Genomic DNA, 17379 nt, shown 5'->3' on the forward strand with positions numbered 1-17379 from the left:
AAGGGAACTGTCCCAGATCATTGCAAGCCTTCAGGCTAAGACCAACCTTTGACAGTCAGCAGAGCAGAACACCTCTGAATTCCTGCCTCGTTTTTAGCCTGACAGAAATATTTCCCATCATGTTTCAGCTCAATAGATCTCACCATAAGAGTGGCAACATTGTTCACAAAGGTCATTTTGATATTGTTGTCTTCAATCACTTCATCATTGTCTTTCAACCAGGACACAGTGATGGGCAAGGAACCTTTAATAGCAGCCTGAAACACAACTGTTCCCCCTCGAAGGGAGCTAATGTTTTCTATCTTCTTCAAAAACTGTGGAGGCTCTGGCAGGAAGAAAGTGGTTATGTAAGTACAAGTCTGGTGTGTAACAAACAGTGTGGCATGGAAAACCACACTGGGATAAGAGCATGCTAGTGGTGTTCTGCACCTTGCACTAACCTTTCAGCGTGACCTCTGAACGGCAGAGGCAGCTCCCAACATCGTTTGTTACTCTACACTGATACTCCCCAACATCAGAAGCATCAAACCTGAAAACATGGAGGCTAATCAAAGATTTCTCAATGCTTATTCTGTGCTTCTTACTGCTCCGCACGGGTTTATCATCTTTCACCCAGAACACTTCAAAGGGAGGTGTGCCAAGCACCTCACACTCCAAAACCACATCAGAATCCTTCAAGACTTCCATGGATTGAAACTCCTTGCTAAAATAAGGTGACTCTAGAGTGCAAAAAAGAAAGTGCAATTTGCATTAATCATACTTTTGAAGCTGGTACCACTGCACTGAGTCTAAAGATACAAACTGTGTGGCTGGATGTCACACACACCTTTGACTGTAACAACACTACTGCAGATATCTTTTCCAGCGTCATTTTTGGCTTCGCAAATGTATTCCCCACTGTCTTCAGTATCAACCTCTGAAACATGGAGTATTGCCAAAGATTTCGTAAAAGATATCCTGTATTTGTCACTCTCTTTTAGCTCTCTATCATCCTTGAACCACGTGATTTTAATCTCAGGAGTACCAGTGACTTCACAGGTCAGTTCAGCATATCCACCTTTCTTTATGAGATGAGTCGGCTCTAGCTTCTCCTTAAAGACAGCAGGTTCTGTGGATTTAAGAAGAGTGTTCAGGACAGAGAACACAGGAAAGAGTGCTGCTGTGTTAATCCAGCAGCTAAAATTTTAAAGAAGAGTAAGAACGCAAACCTTTCACAAATAAGTTTGCACTGCATGTTACTGAACCAGCTACATTGGAAACTTTGCAGCTGTATTTTCCAGAGTCAGTTGGTTTGACTGCGTAAAGCTCCAAGTAACTCGCTAATGCTTCTGTCATAATGTAGCAGGATCCTCCTGTCACCAGCTCAGTATCACCTTTAAACCATTTCACTGTCAGCGGTGTTGTGCCTTTAAACATTCCTTTGAAATGTACAGTTGATGCAGGCAACACATCTTGAGACTCTGGTTCTACAGTGAAGCTGGGTGGCTCTGGATTGCGTTGAAAGGAAAAAAATGCAAAGAGTAAGACAGGGCTTGTATTTTGGGAAAGAAAAGTATTACCACAAGACAAGCAAGATTCCAAGAAAAGTGAAACAAATTGCCAAACCTTTTATAAACAAAGTGCTACTGCTCTCTTTGCTACCAGCAGAGTTTGTGGCTCTGCAAATGTAGACCCCAGCATCATTTGCATCTAGGTGTTTTATTTCCAAAGATGCCGAGCCTTCTGCAAAGTGTACTGTATACTTGGCACTTGAAGTGATCTCAGTATCTTGCTTAAACCATGAGACAGTCATTGGAAGAGAGCCTGAAATTTTGCAGTCTAGGCGGCACGAGGCGCTAATGATGCTGTCAATATTCTTCAGTGGTTTAGTAAAGAAGGGAGGGAGAGTGCGATCTGTTGAGAGTGAAAAAAATGACAGAAAGGAACACGTGAGCACAACAGGAGTGCTGTTCTACTTCTGGCTCTGTTCGGCACAGAGCAGAGCAACAAGGCTCTCTGCAAAGAGGCAGTACCAACCTAGCACAGTGAAGCTGGTAGTACAAGAGCTGATGCCCACATCATTAGATATCTCAAAGGTGTATTCACCACTGTCCTGCATTTCAGCGGCATAAAACTTGAGCTGAGCAATGTTATTTTTGAAGCTGATCCTGTATTTTTTGCTGGCAGGGAGTGGCTTTCCATCTTTGAACCATTTGGTTTTCAGCTCTGGAGTGCCTGTGACAGTGTACTCCAAAATAGCTGGCTCCCCTGCTGTAACCTGGGTCATTTCGGCTTTTTCAACTATTTTGGCAGGTTCTACAACAGAATTAAACAACCGGTGTTAAGGACAAAAGGAAATTTCTTCTCCTCTCAGCTGGGAGACTGCAGGGATCACAGCACTTCTCCACTGACCTTTCACTGCTAGTTCACCAAAGCAGGACTGACTTCCTGCATCATTCTCAGCCACACAGGTGTATTTGCCACCAGAGCTCAGCTGGACTCCGGTAATTTGCAGTGTTGCTAGACCGTGATCAAATGTCACTCTCACATTGTTATCATCTTTAATAATGTCTTTGCCCTTCATCCATGTCACAGAAATAGGCTCTGACCCTTTCACCACGGCCTGTAATGTAACACTATCTCCGGCCAGAGCTGTCACATTTTCGATTTTCTTAACAAAAGACGGTGGTTCTAGTTCAAAGAAGAGAGACAAGAAATAAATACTCATCTACTATTACATCATCACATAAAATATGCTACTTAAAGACAGTTTTGTAAGACAGTATGTGCAATACATGTTGCAATTCAGCAAAAGAGCAGGCAAGTTGGAGAAGTGCTTTCTCCAGCTGGGAGCTAATGGCCCATTAGTCTCATGTTCTTCAAATTCACAGGTTTGATGCCAGATAAGACTCAAGATATGCACAGAATTTTAAGAGAAGAAGATATTTTTTGTCCCCAGTCTCCCCAGCCTCCCACAAATCCAAAGAGAAGACATTTTACGAAATAAGAGGTTTTTGCCAATCCCTTCAGTAAATGGAGTTTTCTCTCTCCCACTGACCTTTCAGGATGTATGTGGCACTGCACATGCACTTCCCGACCTCGTTAGCTATCACACACTCGTATTCACCGACATCTGCACTATTAAATGAGGACACCTCCAAAGAAATAACAGCCTTCTGAGAGGTCAACCTGTATTTTTTACTACTGCGAATCTGCTTCTTGTCTTTGTACCAGCTAATCTCAAAGGGTCCAGTGCCAGCAACCTCACACTGAAGAATGGGGTTTGTTCCCTTCACTAGCTCTGCAGGTTCAAGTGTTCGGATGAAAGATGGTGGCTCTATAAAAGCAGTAAGAAAGAATTAGTCAACCATGCAAAAAAAAAACCAAACAAAACCAAAAAAAGAAGGAAGGTTTTTCTCAAGAATGTGACTGGCAGCAACAAGAAGGACAGACCTTTGACAACCACTTCGGTGGTGCAACTGTCACTTCCAACCTCGTTGACAGCTTCACATGAGTAGGTCCCAGTGTCATCAACTTTCATTTCCAAAATATCTAACACAGCCACAGAATTGACAAAGGACATCCTGTGCGTGTTACTTTCATGGATTTCCTTATTGTTCTTGAACCAAGTAACCTGGATTTCAGGAGACCCTTTGATTTTGCATTGAAGGCGTGCAGAGTCGCCTGGGGTCAGTAAATAAGATGGATCGACCTTCTTCACAAAGGATGGTGGTTCTGAAAATGGGAAGAGGGGAAGAGATGGTAAAAAGGGGAAGGGGAAGAGGAAAGGGGGAAAAGGAAAGAAAGCTGAAATACAAAGCTTTGAAAGATTGCTTCCCAGACCAAGAACAAAATACAGCTTCACAAGAGATCAGCATAATCTTTGCTGAGCTGCAGCTTCTGCAGTTTTGCTTTCCCTCTTCATCCATCTCTACCCTGCAGGCAGGAGCAATTCTTGATTCTCTGGTGAAAGAAATATTGAAGTAACACACGGTGCACTGTAAGGCAGCAGGGGAAAAGACTTTACAGGGAATGGACCAGGTGGCAGGTCTGAGAAGAATTCACAGTGTAATTTCAGCCCAAGGAAGTCTTTTGCCTGTGAAAGAAGAAATGGGGAAGCCAAGAAGACGAAAGGTAAAGGGGGCAGAGAACTATCTTACCTCTGACTGTGACGCTGGCAGAAGAGGAGCTGCTTCCTGCCTCATTTGAAGCAGTACACACATAGTGGCCTGAGTCCTTGAGCTTAGCCAGAGGAATCTCAAGTGAGGCTATTTTGTCTTCAAAGTAAATCTTATAATCTTTGCCTGGAGGGATTTTGTTTCCATCCTTTGTCCACCCTACAGTTACTTTCCTGTCTTCATCTACCTGACATTCAAGGCGTATTTTTTTATTAACTGCTGACTGTACTGACTGCAATTCTTTAATGAAGTGGGGCTTGTCTATAATCACCATTTCAGTCTGGCAAATATCAGCCCCAAACTTGTTGGAAGCTTTGCAAGTGTAAACCCCTCTGTCACTAGCGGTAAGAAGGGAAATTTCTAAAACATGTTTATTTTCCACTTTGGAGATCTTATGGTGGTCTGAAGGTGAAATAGTTGTCCCATCTTTCTGCCAGGTGATGTCGATGACTGGAGTGCCCGAAACAGTGCACAGGAACTTGGCACTTTTGCCAACAAAAGTAGTAATAGGTTCAGGTCTGGTAAGAAACGTTGGCGGAAATGCCTCTGCAAAACAAAGGGGTTCAATGTTACCAAGAGGAGAGGAACAGAGCCACATTTGCCAGAGACAGAGACCAAGAGAGGCTAGATTGTCACTGAACACTCTTAAGCAAAAGAAAACAGCAGTGAAGGAGATAAGAGGTGTTAAAGATGATAAATTTTGGCTTTTGGTTTTGTACCTCAGTCTATGTATTGCTCCAGAGCTTGAAGGCATTTTGAATCTCTGGAGCAATGTACGAACTAAAGGAAAATAAACAAAAAGCCCTAAATTCCTCCCTCAAGACTGACATGTTCTCTCAAGATGGGCAAGTTTGCATGCATTTCACTGTCCCTGCACCTTTTTCTAGTCTCTAGCACCTAGCACTTAGCAAAGACCACATAAGGACTCCTCCCAGAAAGAGAAAAGTCAAAGTAAAAAAAGTCATCATAAAAGAAACCCCCAAAAGATAATGGCTTTTTGCTCTTTTGTTTCTTTCTTTAAAGAAAAAACCCTGCTGTATAGCTCTCAATAGACAAAAAACTTGCAAATTGAAAGCCTTTAAACCTCCTTTTATTTAAGAAGATCTATTTCCCCAGTCACAGAGCTCCCCTTTGGCCACGGCACAAAGATGTTCAGGTATGCAGATCTGCATAACCTGCGTCGCAAGTATAGTTGCAGGATAAATTTAGGATGCTAGGGTAATCACACAGTGACTATTACACCAAGAAATCAGATTTAAAAGTGTTTCTTGTGAAACAAACCTTCTTCAAGAATGAATTCATAAAGCAATCCCATGCTGTTTTTTCCTGCTCTCTTTCCCCCTTCTTTCTTTCCCTCTGAAGCTTTTTCACACTGATTCCCCTCTCTTCATACAGAAAGCCCCTAAAAGCAGCATTCTCAAAAGTTATTCCTTTTCTATGCTTTTGCCTGCCAAAATTAGGTATGGATTATGGATTATGATGGCAACCAAGAGTCCTACCATAAACATGTTCAAGTATAGCCGAGAAATCACTAAAATACACCAAGGTATTTTATGGAAAAAGAGAAGAGTCTGAAGGTCTGTACTTACCAGTTACTGTTAAAACAGCTGTAGAGCTTACACTGCCGTGCTGGTTGGAAGCCTTACAGCTATATTCCCCACAGTCAACAACTTGAGGCCTTGGGATCTCCAGCGTGGAGAGGTAGTTGGAGGTGCGAATGGAGTACTTGTCCCCATCGTAGATCTCTCGTCCGCCCTTGTACCACTGGAACTTGACATTGGGAGCCATCTCTACCTCGCAGGTAAACTTGGCCACATGATTCACAGCCACTTCCAAGGGTTCAAGCCTTCTCCTCAGGATCGGTGCAACTGAAATTAGAAGCAGAGAGTAACTCAGAACCCTGCCTGCTGACATTCTGAAATTAAGTGATTGACCGACTGAAAAAAATAAAAAAACGAAAAGGTGACATACTTGCAATTCACATAAAGTGACTGTAAAAGAAAAATATCTGTAAGAAATGAAAGCAGAACTAGACTCAGTGGACAGACAGTCTTACAGTGCATAATGACATCAGGAAACAGTGGTGATACTGGAAAAATAAAGTGAAATAGCAATGCACAATAGCAATAGGATATAAATATATAGGAATCTATTCTGGACTTGTGAGAAATTATGGTGTGAATGAGAAGTGCAATGACTCTAAGAAGTGCGAGAGGGTGCAGCAGTGAGAAAAATGGGAAGAGCAGGTCCATTTATCAGGAGAAATAGTTGGGATTGAGATACAGCTTTGTCCTGAACATGCTAGTGCAATGAAACAAAAAAGTTCCTGACCAAAGACTGGGGTAATGGAAGTGAGAGGCCTTGCAATGTGGTAAAAGGAGACTATCAATCCAGAGAGAAAGAGGGCCCTCTGATTAGTGGCATGATGGTATTAATATTGTGTCTATGTCCAAAGATACACAGAGTAGGGGAGGTTCATTAGTAGAGCCGTGCATTAAAAGGATTATTTTATCCCCATAATCCAACCTCTTTTAACAACTGTGAGTTTTGCTGCTGTTGCTCTTTTTCCACCTTGATTCAGCGCCTCACAGGTGTACTCTCCTTGGTGAATCTCCCCACACACTTTGCTTATTACTAGTGTGTAAGTGTCCTGATCTTGCAAACACTTGAATTTGTTGCCTGAAGACACCAGTTTACCCTCAAAGTACCAGTTCACCTCTCTGACATTTGTTACGACAGACACCAGACTGACACTCTCCTCCTCCACAACAGTGTTAACCACTTTGCTGTGTATGATGGGATAACCTTCTTTGCTCAGGTCATCCTCTTGCTTTCCAGCTCTAGTTTCCAGACCCTCTCTGCCCTCTTCCTCACATTTTCCCTCCCTTTTCTCTTTTCTTTTCAGTATTTCTCTGGGTGTCTCTGTAAGAACATCTGCAGAGGCTACATCAGCAGTGGCTACAGCTGCACCCACATCTGTGATTAGACCATGCTCAGCCTTGATTACTTGTGCAGAAAAAGGGTGTTCCAGTTGTATTTCTGCCTCCATAGTTCTCTCAGCCTGCTGGGGCTCCAACTCAAAGATTTCATCAGAGGATTTTCCTGAGAGAAGTGGACTGGCAGAGAATGGCAATGCTTCGGATTTTTCACCTCCCACAATGTCAGAGAAAAACAGAACAGACTCTTAAGATTTTTTTGTTTTCTTGCCTTTTTGAATTTATAGATCTATGCATTGGACAACTTTAGTTCCAACAGTAGTTTAAAATGAGAGGAAACAGAGGCAAGAACATCTCTGCAGATGTCTGACAACAGAAACATCAGTGAAATATGGAATTTCTAGGAACGGAAAAGTTCATGAAATGAATGATGCAAGGAAAACCTTTGGAAATCAAATACTGCTGTCCTCACTGAGTCAAGTTTCCTCACTAAAGGCCCGGAGTATTTGACAGATATAAGAGTTTAAAAAAAAGAATAAAATTGTGAATGGATTAATGTCCCTAGACACTGTAATGTCTCTAGGCACTGTAACTGAGAAGCTTCTCAATTGCAGTGTCTTCAATTTTAAAACTTATGGAGAGATAAGAATTTTTGCTGCACTCTAACAACAAACATAAAAAAGAACAAACTCTGTCACCCAATTCTTTCTCATTGGTTTTAGTAATTATTAGACTTGCCACAAATGCCATAACATAAATGACATAGCACAGTGCATGCATGAGTAACTGCAGAGAAGAAATGCTTAAGTAAAAAAAAAAAAAAAAAAAAAAGTGCAGTCCTTCAGCATTACTTACCAAGCTTGTTAAAACAGTAATAAATTGTGCAAATAAATTTGAGAATGGGTGGCAGAATTGGGCCAATAAAATAAATAAATATATAAAAATTGCAGAGTGAAACCTGTGTTAGCACAGGAGAACGCTTTATACACAGGAGTGTGGCAAAAATTAATGCACTTTTATGCATTCCTGGATATTTATGAGAGAAGAACTATACAGATACTTCCTCATATTTTAGATATGTTTAAATTTTAGATATGTAAAATGAATAAAGTACAAGAAGCGATGGAGTTAAATAATTTCATGTTTATTTCACAAATTAACCATACATGTTAACATTCAATATACAGTGATGAAAAATAAACATATTTAATTCTTTTTAAAGATACTTGTTTTGTAGAAATGAAGACAACATTAAATCTGAAAATAAAATTGTGAGCTTTTTCATTCCTATGAAAACCACAGAATTTTGAAAAGAGATAGTCAAGCTATACCAGTTGTCCCAGACTAAGTTCATTCAAAGCTAGGATTATTCCAGATTTAACAATTGTAGCTTAGGTGAACGAGGTGCTCCTGGCTAATGTACGAAACTTAAACCGAGACTTATAAATTTACATAAACCACAAACACCACTACAAGGGTAGAGATAAAGATGCTTGGCCATATATTTCAGATGTGAATATGAGCTTGGACCTGTGTGGCTTATGGCTCAAAAACCAAGTTATGGGCCTCTTTTTTCTAAAATTATTCAGATTTACATGCAAAATAAACACACTTCACAATTGTGCAGGACCTAATCAAAGGGCCTCTGACCTCTTTGACTTTGGAACTAAAAGACCCCTGACATCCCAGCTGACATAGAACATCAGACAACTCATGCCAACCTCCCTCTGCTGTCTAATGAACCAGTTAGTGCTACACATCTACACAAGGAATGGATTAAGGACACATCATGGAGTAATTCTTTCCCAGTGCAACATTGGGTCAGACAGCCATGCTTCCCTTTCCTACCACCATTACCTGTCAGAAAGCACAATTAGCTCTGCCTTTTAATATACAAATCTTAAATATTTATCGAGGGCTCAGAACTGAAGACACTGAAGTGACACATTTGCATCAGCCTAAACACTTCAGTCATTTTGCCTGGATACCGGGTTATTAGAACTTGCCACTCCTGATTTTAAATTTTTATCAGGCAACATGATTGGGCAAGGTGAATCTTTTGAACAAAAATTAGTATCCCAGGTGAGTGATAGGATAGTCTTAAAAAAGAACAAATTTTTTGAGACATGGTGGTCTCAGTGCGAGGACACATCAAACTCAGAAATAAGAAATGGTATGAACATAACCGAACACACTATAGGAGTAGCTTTTATGCTTCAAGTCATCACTCTGCTTAAAGCTGTTTGAAAGGCAACTGACAACAATTTGTAAATAACTGGAAGAATCTCATTAACAGGCAAGCAAAGTAAAACCAATTTTTGCTTAGGGATTTTGAACTCAAGATCTCATCTTGACATATAGGTGACTGGAAAGCTGGTATGTGCATTAGAGAGTCATTTAGCTTCTGAGAAATGTTAATTAATAACTTTCGTCCATTTAACAGATTTTCTTAAGTTATTATTGCTTATGTAAGATAGATTTAAAATTTTGATTTAATTATGTCAGCTACTTCTGCTTCCTCCTAAATATTAGCATTACTTTAAATATAAAAATATATATTCACATTGAGAACATTAATGTAAAAATCTCCTGTGCTGAGAAAATGCCACACATAACAACTGAATATATTCCCCTTGTTTCTGGTCATCTCAATACATAGCACACTTAAATGTTCTTAATAATAAAAAAAAAGAGAGAAAAAAGGAAATGTAGAGATGCAGTTCTAATGTGAAACAAGAATACTGCATGAAAATATCTTACTTTTTTACTACTATGCATTTTTTACAAATGACACTGGAATACAGGGACAACCAAAATAATTTTAATGAATTTACAGTAACATAATTGATTTGTTATTATTACGCTCCCTTTGACCTTCCCCTTTAACTTCTAAAAATATAGTACAAAATATGCTTTCATGTTTATTACTTGGTAATAGAGAAGAAAATCCTGTTCAGTCTCTACTAGTGCAAAATTTTCATTTTTCTTCCCATTGCTCTGCTTTTTCTTGCAACAGCATAATTTCAATTACTTTAAAAAGGCATTTAATTCCATGAAAGAGGCCCATAAATGTAAGAATTTTGCAGTGATAGAAACCATAAACAGGATTTGAATCACGTTCTGGCACAACAATGCGAGAAGGGGGAATACCAATTTAAGGAGTTCTTTAACAGAACTATACCCAAACTAAACAGCAAGCATAAGTTAGTGTTCCATACCTTCTGGTCACAAGAAAAAGGTGGTGTCTACATTTTCAGGTGATTTCTAGCTTACATAAAACAATAGTGATTGCACTGTTACAGACACACAGGTATATGTACATTATACAAAAAATATTAGTCCTACGCAAATGAGTGTCAATTAAAATATCTTTACAAGAATGAGCAAGGAGCGTAGAAGGAGTCTGAAATATCCCTCAGTGCAGAAAGTGTGCACAAAATCTATGCATGGATTAAATCTCACTTAAATTCCCCAAAGAAGGCAAATCTAAGTGAAATACAAGTATGCCCATAGAGTGGTTTTCATCCTTAAAGAGATGAAAACAATGCCCCTAAAATTAGTGCTGCATTTTTACCTGCAGTGAACAACATCAGAAAAACACTTAATATTTCAAGACAGACTCTGAAACAAATTATGGAAATTTAGTATAACGTTAACACAGCACAAGTCTCAGCAGTTCCTGCCCTGTTAGTAGCTATACATTTGTACTGCCCACTGTCACTCTGCATCAGGTTTTCAATGGTAAGACTGTGCAAGCCGTTCTGCTCTTCCTGTGCACAGTACCTATCCCCTTCCAACAACACCCCATCCTTGTACCAGCGGACACTGGGACGGGGGGAACCAGTCACAAGACACTGGAAGCACACCGAGGCACCTACAAATGTACTGTAGTCAGAAATGAGCCTCACAAATCTGGGAGGAGCTTCTGTGACCTGGAACTCAAAGCTGCAGCTCTCTGAGTCCTCTGCCCTAAACTCAACCCGTTCCTCTTCGGATGGCTCTGCAAACACATCAAAACTAATGTTGACACGCTTCTCCCCTTCCACTTCCTGCTCTTGTTGAGTCACTGCGAGCAGCTGGATTGCTTTTTCTGAGTCATCTCTGTGCGGCTCAAACTCAAATTCCAGCTCTATTTCTGACTGGTCACCTGGGCTCACAGTTGTACTCAAAAGCAAGTCACACTTCTGGGACCTGTGTGGTTCACAGCCTGTGACTGTCTCACTGCTCACCGCATTTGCTTCCTGCTGAGCCACGACCACAAGGGAGCCTTTGCACGTTGCTTCTCCCAGCCTATTAACTGCCCGACAGCGATACAAGCCACTGTCAGAAGGTCCTACAGCTTTGACCTTCAGACTGTGAAGTCCCTCGTCCTGACTCACAACATACTTCCCCGTGCCAGGTGTCGCACACGTGTCACCTCTGAACCACTGAACTACTGGGACAGGAGTGCCTGTAACAACACACTCAAATACTGCATCCAAGCCTTCTGTCACCTTGATATCTGTAACGGGCACAGCAAAGCGTGGAGGCATTTCAGTTACTTGGAAATCAATTTTTACATCGTCATTCTCCCCTGCTGCCAAGCCTGCAGCTTGTTCTAACAAGGCAAGTGGAAGTACATCTAGGGAAACCACCATGCTCTTCTTGTCTGGGCTAAACTCAGGACTGGTTATGATTTTGACCTGCTTCTCAAATTCTTTCACTTCATTTTCATCCAGCTCTACTTCCAGGAGGATTTCCTGTGGTGAAGGGGACCTCGAAGATGTGCTTTGCTCCATGTCAAAGTGTATAACATGCTGGTGGGTGACAGGGGGTGGCAGTGCCAGTGACCGTCCATCTTCAGGCAAAACCTCCACCTCTGCAAGACTTTTAGCTTCCCCGACAATGTTCACTGCATGGCACAGATACTGTCCTTCATCAGCTTTCTGGACATTAGTGATTTCCAGAATATATTTGTCCCCGTCCCTCTCTATTTGCACTCTCTCATCCAGCTCCAGCAGAGATTTATTATGATACCACTTCACTCCTGGCTTGGGCACACCCACCACCTCAGCCACAAACATCAGTGTGCTGCCCTCATACAACCTCCTCCCGCTCAATGCCTTGAGGAATGCTGGTGGCCTGTCCCTGCCTGATGGCTCCAGGGCTTCACAGGGGGTCATAAACCCATTTGACTGGGGCTGGTCTGGAGGCTGATGCCTCCTCTCGCAGAGGGGGAGCATGGTCAAGGCATCCATATACTCCCCAGTGGGTGTCCGGTAGCGTTCTGGTGGCGTGCTGTCCCCTGATGCAGAGTAGGGTCCCTCAAAGGGTGTGAAATATTGCTCTGAGGGCGTGTTGCATTTTGAACTCTCAGAAGGTGAGGGGTAGTGCTCAGGGGCCATGCTATACACCGAGCCCTCGGACGGCGTGGAGTAGCGCTCGGGCGGCGTGCTGTACCCCGAGCCCTCGGACGGCGTGGAGTAGCGCTCGGGTGTGCTGAGTGGCGTGTGGTAGGATGCTGAGGAAGCAGTTTCGAAGATTTCCACGGAGGAGGGAGGTGTGTAGAAGCGGTCTGAATCAGGTGACTCCTCTCTGCTCCCACTCTCCAGCTCTATAGACATTTCTGACTCAGGAGAGAAGGGCCGGGCAAATTCCTGATGGTTGTTGTAATAGTCATAAACCGTGCTGAAGGTAACCTCCTCTACTTCCAGTGAAGTTATAGCTTCCTGCTGCTCCTTCTGAACTGTGCCTTTGAGAGCTGGAATTTCATATATCCCTGTGGATCTTAAATAATTGGCCAGGGACAAATCAGGCTCCAGCTCTGAGATCTGAACAGCACTGGGCTCTGGACCTGCAGAAGTATCCTCCCACATTTCTTCTCCATCCAGGCTATTCTCAGAGGCTTCCTCAGTGGAAGTCCTCTTCTTGTCCCAAGACTCCTTCCTTTGCTCCTTCTGTGCCACGGGATCATCCATTTCTAACCCAAGTATGAGTTTCCCCAAAGAGAAGCCCTTGGTTGTGTTTGGTTCCTGCTGGATGTCTCTGAGCATCTCCTCAGGGGAATCTGTGCTTTCCATCTCACAGGTGAAGCTGCTCCTTCCTGGCTCAAAGAACTTTTCTGTCTCAGAACCACCATCTTCCTCAGCCTGATGCCCAGCCTGGGGTTTCTTTTCATGTGCAGCTTTTTTCAAGTCTATAATGAAGCTGTCACTCTGGGAGTCTGTGGTCTCCAGTCGTTCCCCACTCTCCCAAACATGTGTTTCCTGAACTCCTCTTTGGAAACCTGGTGTGGGCTCCTCTAGTAATTCATTAATTTTTTCTTGAAGTGAGTCCTCTCCACAGACACTCATCTTTGAATCCTGTCCCTCTTCAGCAGATATCATGACACTGCCAAGGTCCCCATTAGGGGTTTGCAAATCAGCTGTTGTGACTTCTCTTGGCTCTTCCTCTTCCTGGGCATCTTCCTGGGCATCTTCCTCTTCCTGCTGGATCCTGTAGCTCTGACGCAGCTCCTCACTCAGAGACATCTCTCCTTCAAGCACATCACGTTGGTGCACTGAGGAGTCGATCCCAGTGATGACCTCCCCACTTTCCAGCGCTGTGGGGGTTTGTGCCTGTTCTGTGTGCACAGTCTCTGCAGCTGGGAAAGGCTCTGCAAACTTCTTCAGATCAAATATGATCTCAGTGTCAGGCTCAGAGGGCAACAGCTGCTCTCTGAAATGCACCTCTTCCACTTCTTCAGCATTCTCAGTAAAAACCTGATCTGAGTTCTCTATGCCAGGAGGAGTGGGGATTAGATTCAAAGAAGGGCTGTACACATCAGACTCAATTTCTTGCACCATGTCCCTGTCACTTTCTATCTTCCAGTGCGTGGCATCACCATCATCAATCACTTCTTCTTTACAAAGATTATCATCAGCTTTAATGTCCTGTTCAATACCAACTGATCTCTCCTGCTCCTTGTCCTGTTCCTCCTGCTGCTCTCCTGCATGGAATTCATAAAAGCCAAACTCCTCCTTTGTGGGGGCGCTTGCAACGTGGTCCTGCAGGTGGGGCACACTTGGCTCTTCCACAAGAGGCACATCAGGAGTCACTACCTCCCCGGCAGGGGCATCACACTCTGTGCAGACATCACTTCTGTCTTGCACCACAGGTGATACAGGAATGAAAAATTGTGAAACCTTACACTCCCTTGCCAGAGCGGACTGCTCCGGGGCACGTGCTTGCCCTTGCACTTCCATAAATGGTGAATCCTTACACTCCCCTGCCAGAGCAGACTGCTCAAAGGCATGTGTTTGTTCTTGCACTTCCATAAATGAGAAATCCTTACCTTCTTTTGCCAGAGCAGACTGCTCAGGGGCATGTATTTGTTCTTGCACTTCCATAAATGAGAAATCCTTCCCCTTCCCTGCCAAAGCAGACTGCTCAGGAGCATGTATTTGTTCTGGCACTTCCATAAATGAGAAATCCTTTCCCTTCCCTGCCAAAGCAGACTGCTCACGAGCATGTATTTGTTCTTGCACTTCCGTAAGTGAGAAATCCTTACACTCCCCTGCCAGAGCAGACTGCTCAGGGGCATGTATTTGTTCTGGCACTTCAATAAATGAGAAATCCTTCCCCTTCCCTGCCAAAGCAGACTGCTCAGGAGCATGTATTTGCTCTTGCATGTCCATAAGTGATAAATCCTTACACTCCCCTGCCAGACCAGACTGCTCAGGAGCATGTGTTTGCCCTTGCACTTCCGTAAATGGTGACTTCAAGATGTCCCAGGACAGAGTATCTATATGTGGTAGCACCTTGCCTCCTTCAGGCTCCAGCTCCTCAGAAAAGTGACCTGAGTCCTTGGCCACCAATTCACATCCTTCCCCAGACATAGCAGGGTGCAATTCAGTGGTATCAATACCAAAGCTGTGTTCCTCAGAGACAGCCTTTCCCCTGTTCCGCCTCATCTCAGAAATACCATCTGTATAACTCACCCTTTCTTCTGTATTGCCCATTTCTTGCCTTGCATAAACTTCTTTGATATCCAGCACCATTGTTTCCTCCACCTCACTTTCCCTGATGTGAGGTGTTTCCTCACAATCTTCCAACTGCTCACCAGGAGGTGGAGACAACCTCAGGGACCAGGGTAGGTGGGCTTCCTCCTCCTTGGGGCATGCAATTTGTTCTTCATCCTTACCAAGCATGCTGAGGCCTTGGAGGCGCAGAACATGGTCCATGGCAGGCAGTTCCTCAGTGCCTTCACCCCTGCTATACAGCTTGGGTGCCCTGGGCTGCACTGTGAGCTCAGAGGCAGTCTGTGCTGTTCCAGCCATGTTTGTGGCCACACAACAATATCTCCCTGCATCTGTGACAGAGACCTCTTGAAGGTGTAAGCGGTATGTGCCGTTCTGGCCCTCTTCAAAGCTCAGTCTCTCACTGACAGAGAGGCTCTGGCCATTCAAGGACCAGCTCACAACCGGTGGGGGCTGCCCAGACACAGCACACTCCAACACCACTTCCTCTCCTTCACAGCAATGAACATGTGCTGGGGCTTCTGTCACAATTTGGGGTGGTTCATTTCCCACATCAAATGAAAACTTAAATTTGTGCTTTATGGTGGAAGCAGCCCGCTCTGGAGAGACTCGTGAGATCTCTCTCATCTCTGTGTCTTGCTCTGGTGTTGGAGTGGGGGCAGTGATTTTGATTTCCACAGGTAACGACAGCAAGTCTGAGTCCGGACCTGCACTTGGCAGTCCCTTCTCTGCTGCAAGGACCAGACCAATTTCTTCCTCCTCCTCCTCCTTCATTTTCTCCTCTTCCTTCTTCTCTTTCTCCCTTTTTTCCTCCTTCACCTTCTCCTCCTCTTTCTTCTCCTCCACTTTCACCTCCTCCTTTTCCTTCTTTGTGTACTTATAGGCTGGCATTCTCCGCCTCACATGGAGTCCAGCTGAGGTGCTGACTGTGCCCAGAGGGTTGAAGATCACGCAGGTGACAGTGCCACCATGCTGTGGGAGCACAGATGGGAAGGTCAGCGTGGAGCAGCACCCCGTGGTGTGAACAGCAGTGCCCTGGATGCGCCCCACGGGCTTGTCGTTGTTGTACCAAGTGACGGTGGGCTGTGGGCGGCCGTGGAAGAGGCAGGAGAAAGAGCATCTTTGTCCCTCAACAGCTTCCTGGGGCTTGATCTCCTGTACAAAGAGGGGTGGGCAGGGCTCCAGGAGCCCACCCTGCACCTGCCATTTCTCCCCCAGCTCCTTGGACCTGGAATATTGCTTCACTACCTGCACTGTGAGGGGTTTCGAGCCAACCATTTTGGCAGCCACCTTACGTGGGCCGGGCTGCCCAGGAGGTGCCTCCTGGGGCGCGGACATGAGGAACTCCTGCTTCTTTTGCAGCGCTGCCCTCTTTGCCTCCCGCAGCTTCTGCAGCTTCCAGCGGGTCTCCTCATCCAGCAGCTCCTCAGCATTAGCCACTGTGCCCCTGTGCTCCCTACTGTGCGCCAGCCCGGGGCGGCACGGCCCCCCGAGCGGCAGGCTCTGGAAACGGATGGTTCGTACCTTGCCCCGGGCTGGTGCGAGGTGCCCGGGCTCATTCTCCTGCCCCTTGTCGAAGGGGGAGCCGGTGCAGCGCAGCACCACCCGCAGCCGCTCCTCCCGCCGCTGCTGCAGCACGCAGCCCCAGCCCCGCCGCATCCACTCCGCATTCCCGGCCGGAGCCGGGCCCCGCCGCTCCCCTCTGCGGGCCACCAGCAGCGAGGCGGTGGACTCGGCTGAGCCCTCGGTGTTAATGGCAAATACCCTGTAGCTGCCAGCGTCGTGCTCCCGCACGTCCCGCAGCTCCAGGCTGGCGCAGTGCGTGTGCTCCGTGCTCTCGGTGCGGATCACCTTGCGGCAGTCCTGGAGCACGGGCCGGTTGTTGTGGAACCAGGCCATGTGCGGTGCCGGGCATGCCACCAGCTTGCACCGGAAGAACGCGGGGTCCCCCTCCAAGACAGACCTGCACTTCAGTCCCTGTGTGAAGATGGGTTTACGGTTCTGGGGGCAAGCCAGCACCGCCGCTGTGCCGTGTCCCTCGAAGTCCAGGCTGCGCTGTTCTGCAAGAGAAGGAGACTTGGTTACACCATGTCACGCTCTGCCCACCACCTGGTTGTAAAAAAGTAGCAATGTATTGAAATAAAAAATGGGCATGCAAGAGATTTCATCACACACCCAGGAAAAAAAAGTAATTCACTCACCATATTTGTTCGAATAAACGCAACGCCTTGCTCTGTTTTAAAGATTGACACGAAAATCGTTCGTTGTCTGTTCTTTCTTCAGACTGGA

The 17379-nt window shown here is 44.8% G+C and overlaps 1 protein-coding gene across 1 annotated transcript in view; it reads right to left on the bottom strand.

The window, feature by feature from the left end:
- The window catches only part of TTN (titin), a 236589-nt gene that overhangs the window by 178697 nt on the left and 40513 nt on the right, over positions 1 to 17379 (bottom strand). Inside the window, exons 44-56 of the mRNA XM_059852303.1 lie at positions 10740 to 17150; positions 6684 to 7307; positions 5747 to 6025; positions 4140 to 4703; positions 3433 to 3714; positions 3038 to 3316; positions 2392 to 2670; positions 2017 to 2295; positions 1606 to 1893; positions 1209 to 1487; positions 827 to 1108; positions 441 to 719; positions 47 to 325 (exon numbers count right to left, since the gene is read on the bottom strand). Coding sequence (XP_059708286.1) covers positions 47 to 325; positions 441 to 719; positions 827 to 1108; positions 1209 to 1487; positions 1606 to 1893; positions 2017 to 2295; positions 2392 to 2670; positions 3038 to 3316; positions 3433 to 3714; positions 4140 to 4703; positions 5747 to 6025; positions 6684 to 7307; positions 10740 to 17150 — 10404 coding nt within the window. The remainder of the gene's footprint in view (positions 1 to 46; positions 326 to 440; positions 720 to 826; positions 1109 to 1208; positions 1488 to 1605; positions 1894 to 2016; positions 2296 to 2391; positions 2671 to 3037; positions 3317 to 3432; positions 3715 to 4139; positions 4704 to 5746; positions 6026 to 6683; positions 7308 to 10739; positions 17151 to 17379) is intronic.

The sequence above is a fragment of the Haemorhous mexicanus genome, chromosome 8 (assembly GCF_027477595.1).
Source record: "Haemorhous mexicanus isolate bHaeMex1 chromosome 8, bHaeMex1.pri, whole genome shotgun sequence".
Lineage (NCBI taxonomy): Eukaryota > Metazoa > Chordata > Aves > Passeriformes > Fringillidae > Haemorhous > Haemorhous mexicanus.